The 5,303-nt window shown below is 31.9% G+C and overlaps 1 protein-coding gene across 1 annotated transcript in view; it reads right to left on the reverse strand.

Annotated features, from left to right (window-relative positions):
* Positions 1-322: 322 nt before the first annotated feature.
* LOC109586694 (arf-GAP with coiled-coil, ANK repeat and PH domain-containing protein 2-like) overlaps positions 323-5,303 on the reverse strand; it is a 7,510-nt gene continuing 2,529 nt past the window's right edge. The window contains exons 2-3 of the mRNA XM_020002900.1: positions 1,344-1,442; positions 323-714 (exon numbers count right to left, since the gene is read on the reverse strand). Of these exons, the coding sequence (XP_019858459.1) occupies positions 574-714; positions 1,344-1,442 (240 nt within the window). The 3' untranslated portion in view covers positions 323-573. The remainder of the gene's footprint in view (positions 715-1,343; positions 1,443-5,303) is intronic.

The raw sequence follows: 5,303 nt of genomic DNA on the forward strand, positions 1-5,303 counted from the left end.
GACAGACGGACGGATGGAGGGAGACAGACAGACAGACAGACAGACAGAGACAGAGAGAAAAAAAATTATAGAGAGAGAGATTTTACTAGTAAATTTAATATTTTCACAAAATCATTAAAATTATTTGTAACCATACGGTAATTAAGCTACATTGCACTTTATGGTAAAGATTCAAACTGGCAACAAAACATCAAATTTGTAATAAAATGTGTGGCCAATGTATTGTAATGTAATGTATTGTACACATGTATTGTGGAATTTCTACATTAATAAAATAAATAAAACACACTCTAAACTAAAAGTAATTATACACAAATATCAAAAGATCATACTACTTGTACATGTATTATGTACATGTTTACACATAATTCAAATACATGTACTATACATGTAATTCATGATGGCACAGTATACTCCTCACAAAAATGTGTACAACAAAATTTTATCACATTAAAAATTACAACGTGCAAGGTAAACTAATACATAAACAAAATTGGAATATCACACAAATAAATATAAAGAAAAACATGTATTGGAACTGGTTTATTATCAACTAGCATGTACTACATTACATCATGTTGTAATAATGTGTGTATCATTCAATATACAACTCATACTAGCCCTTGAGTCAATACCAGCCCCTTTACTGAGTAACCACTGGACAGCATCACTCCTGTTATTGAATGCTGCTTCATGTAATGAAGTCCTGTTTAGCTATAAGAAATAAACACAACAAATAAAGTACATACAAAATGATAAATAAAATCAATTTTATTACACCATTATTATACAATTCTATAAAATACATTGTTTCCTCATAAAATGCAATAAAGATAATAAGGACTGATCCTTGAATAAACACACACCACCAGAAAGAAGGGACTATGAGTGTCATCAACAGGATACTGTGTTTGAGGAACATACCGTATTTCTTCATGGAAACACCTACTCCCAATAAATGCCCGTACCTGTATAAACTCCTGGAGACAGCATAAAACATTGACAATAAATGCCCATGCTTGTTTAGATGCCTATGCCACACCCACTTTGCCCACGTGGTTACTGGCACACACTACAGGCAATATAGCAGTTGTAGCTGAGAAGGAAGCTCATAGAAGAAGACTCCTCGGCAATGAATTTAAAGGTCTATCCTCATATAAACACCTACTTCATTAAAACACCCAGCAAATGGGTCTCTATAAGAATAAATGCCTAGGTGCTTCCATGAGGAAATACGGTAATTACACAATATTAATATAATAAACTGATTTATAACTAAACTGCAGGTACTTTTACATTATACAAGTCATACTAATACGCTAGTCACTACATCATACACTTACCGTACGAGGATTCCTCCAATTGATATCTGCCCCATTAGAGAGGGCAGTTCTCATTCTTTCTATATCTCCATCCTTAGCAGCATTATACAACTGCCAGTCCTACAGTATTAACAAGTGAATGAGTGTATTATTAACAGTTATTATAATAGTAATAATTATTAATCACTCCTATGTCTCATTATCACATAATCTCATTCAAACACAAAATCCACAGAATATGTAACCAGAGACAATAACGGACCATAAACAACACATAAACAATACATGTACATATAAAAACAACTTTTAATGATAAAATACGCAAACAACTGAGCCATTCATTTACATGTACTTGTATAACATATGAGAGTATTTATTGACAGAGAGGAATTTTGAAGAAATTGTCTAAATTGATAGGTTGGCCAATTAAATTTTGGCTACTTCATTAACTCCTAACACGTTTCAGCTAATAATTGACAATAATTTGTGAGTTTCAATTTGGAGTATTCTTGTAATTTAAGGACTTGACAAATTTAATCCCTCACCAATAAATCCTGCAATACAGTACATGTACATGTATATCCTTATAAGGAAAGAGAGTGTCCCTCCCTCTACAAAGAGTGTGTCTGGTGTATTAGTATACATTAAATCATTGAGTATCTATGACTGGACACATAAGTAGGACTAGGACTAGGGTAGTAGGAGGAGGAACACCTAGTGACAATATTACATAAATACCCAGTGGAAGTGATACAAACTACTGCACTACTAGATGAGGGTCCCATTACTGACATTGTTATGATAACACATAATACTATCTACAATACACTGGACTAATGTTTACTGGTATTCCTAATTTAGTGGATTTCATGCATCATCTAACACAATTTGTAAATAATTAAATTTCAGGAAATTCAATTATGCTTAGTATAATTAATCCTGGCCCAAAAAGGAGGTTTCAATCTTCATAATATACACATGAGGTTATTCAATGTTTAGTGTAGTTGGTTCCACCAGAAGTAAGGTTGAAAGATGAATGAGGTAATGTATGGTAATAGACCAGACCTTTGCTTTGTAGTGGGAGGGACTGGCTATGTGAGACTAATAAGGAATGAATCAAATCAAGTGGAAATTTGTACTCATTACAAGTCCTTTTATGTAAAGATATTTACTCATTGATATTGTTCTATTAGTATACTCCCACTACTGACTATACATACTGTCAATGGAATCAATTACTGACAATTCCCTTGATGAGTTGAGGATAGATATATCACATACACAATACAACTGTACATCATATAATGATTATGTATCTGTACATACAATAAATGAGATACATTATTCATTGACTAATACACAGGACTATAACAATCAATCAATATCACCTACTGATATTAGTAATAATGATATATATATACACTGTACACTATACAATCATTATATAAAGTACTAACATTGTTAATGGTGTTTTTCAGAAGATAAGGTACATGTACATGTATACTAGTGGAAAGACATAATACAAGCAGTACAAGTGTTTTATATGAACACAGAACAAGTATACATGTACATGTACATGTATGTGCTAAAATCTGGGGGAAAATTCCATATTGATACTTATTACACATTATTATTAATTTTTCAGATAATAATAATAAAACAGGTACACACAAGGAAATGTATGCAAGTCAAAGATACACAGATGTACATGTACATTGTAGTAATAATAACATCATGAAAACTATATCATAAAGTGATTAGAAAACTATCAATACATTACTATCATGAACATCACTGACAGGCTATAAAGATATTGATTGAATTTTTCAGTGCATGTCTCATTGGATCATGTGATACTACAGTCAGTGTTGCTGTGAATTGTGACACCTGTACATGACACTACTCAGTAATGCATGAGACACTACTGTCACAATTATGAACAAACTATCATAATGGAGGAGTGAAGAGAGAGAGGAATGATCAGGAATCAGAAAAACATTTGAAACAGGATTACAATTACACACACATTCAGTACATACATACAGCATATTTGCTTCATTTAAACACCTGATCATTTGTTGTAATATAAATGTACATGTACATGTAATTTTAAAGGTATAAAGATTCATTACATGTACTCTATATTTCCATAATGTACATGTACCATAAAATCTGGAACAAAATTACTTGTTAATCATTGCTATACATCGTTTATTTTTGTAAATATTTCCTCCATTAAGGAATTTATTGCTCATTACAGAGGACAAAAATCATGTATAATTAAATAAAAAATACTAAAACTTGAATTGAATCCCACAACATTAGGATATGAGGTTGCAGATTAACAGTTGGGCTGCTAATACCAACTAAAAAACAGAGTTACATGATACTGGCTAAAATATGTGTATCAAGAGTTTTAGTCTATTAGTGACAGGCATCTATTTGATGAGGCACTTATTTGAGGAAATACCACATGCATCACAATGCAGATAGTGATAAAACCTTTATATCATAAACTGATTAAAAATCCATCAATACATTACTAGCATGAACATCACTGACAGGATATGAAGATATGATTTGAATTTCTAAGTGCATGTCTCATTGGATCATGTGATACTACAGTCAGTGTTGCTGTGAATTGTGACACCTGTACATGACACTACTCAGTAATGCATGAGACACTACTGTCACAATTATGAACAAACTATCATAATGGAGGAGTGAAGAGAGGGAGGAAGGATCAAGAATCATAAATCAAACAGGACTGTACATTGTATTTCTGATTTACTTGTACAATAAAATCTGGGACAAATTTCCTCGTTAGTAAATAATCATTACTATATGGTGTTGATCATTAATTTTTGTGAATCTTTCCTTGAATAAGAGCCTCTATAGGCATTTATTTCTTAACAGAGAAAAATTCAAAAATTAAAAAAGCAAAAACTCAAGCTCAAGTCTTTGGAATTCAACCATTGCATTATTCTTAAGCTGATTATGCCACTTTAAAATCAAACATACATAATACTGGGAAAGTTATGTATCTTTGTAGTTTCAATCTATTAGCAACAGGTGTTTATTGATGAGGGTCATTATTTTCAGGAAATACAGCATGCATCACAAGACATCGTTCTACCTATATGGTGGTCAGGGTGGTTGGGACGACCACATCAACAAATAAACCAACCAGGTAATTACTTAGACCAACCATTGAATTAATACTAATAACCATACATGTACATGTACAGAAATCATGATATTTTACCCTACTAGTATGGTATACATTTATTTAAAAGGAATATTATTAGTCTCCAACCACCTCTAATCTTTTTCTAGGCAGAACCCTCATCACAAGATACAATGTAGTGTTACTAGTGTAACATCATAAAAATTTATATCATACGTCAAGAGTAGATGATGGTTTAGATAAACTGATTAAAAAACTATCAATACATTACTATCATGAACATTACTGACAGGCTATAAAGACATTAATTGAATTTCTCAGTGCATGTCTCATTGGATCATGTGATACTACAGTCAGTGTTGCTGTGAAATGTGACACCTGTAAATGACACTACTCAGTAATGCATGAGACACTACTGTCACAATTATGAACAAACTATCATAATGGAGGAGTGAAGAGAGGGAGGAATGATCAGGAATCAGAAAAACATTTGAAACAGGATTACAATTACACACACATTCAGTACATACATACAGCATATTTGCTTCATTTAAACACCTGATCATTTGTCGCAACATAAATGTATATATACATGTAATGTTAAAGGTATAAAGGTTCATTACATGTACTCTATATTCCGTACTGTTCATGTACTTTAAAATCTGGAACAAAATTACTTTTTAATCATTACTATGCACCATTAATTTTTGAAAATATTTCCTCGATTAAGAGCCTAGGCATTTATTGCTCATTAAAAAGGACAGAAATCATGTAATATTAAATAAAAATGCCAA

The sequence above is a fragment of the Amphimedon queenslandica genome, unplaced genomic scaffold (assembly GCF_000090795.2).
Source record: "Amphimedon queenslandica unplaced genomic scaffold, v1.1 AMPQUscaffold_12808, whole genome shotgun sequence".
Classification (NCBI taxonomy): domain Eukaryota; kingdom Metazoa; phylum Porifera; class Demospongiae; order Haplosclerida; family Niphatidae; genus Amphimedon; species Amphimedon queenslandica.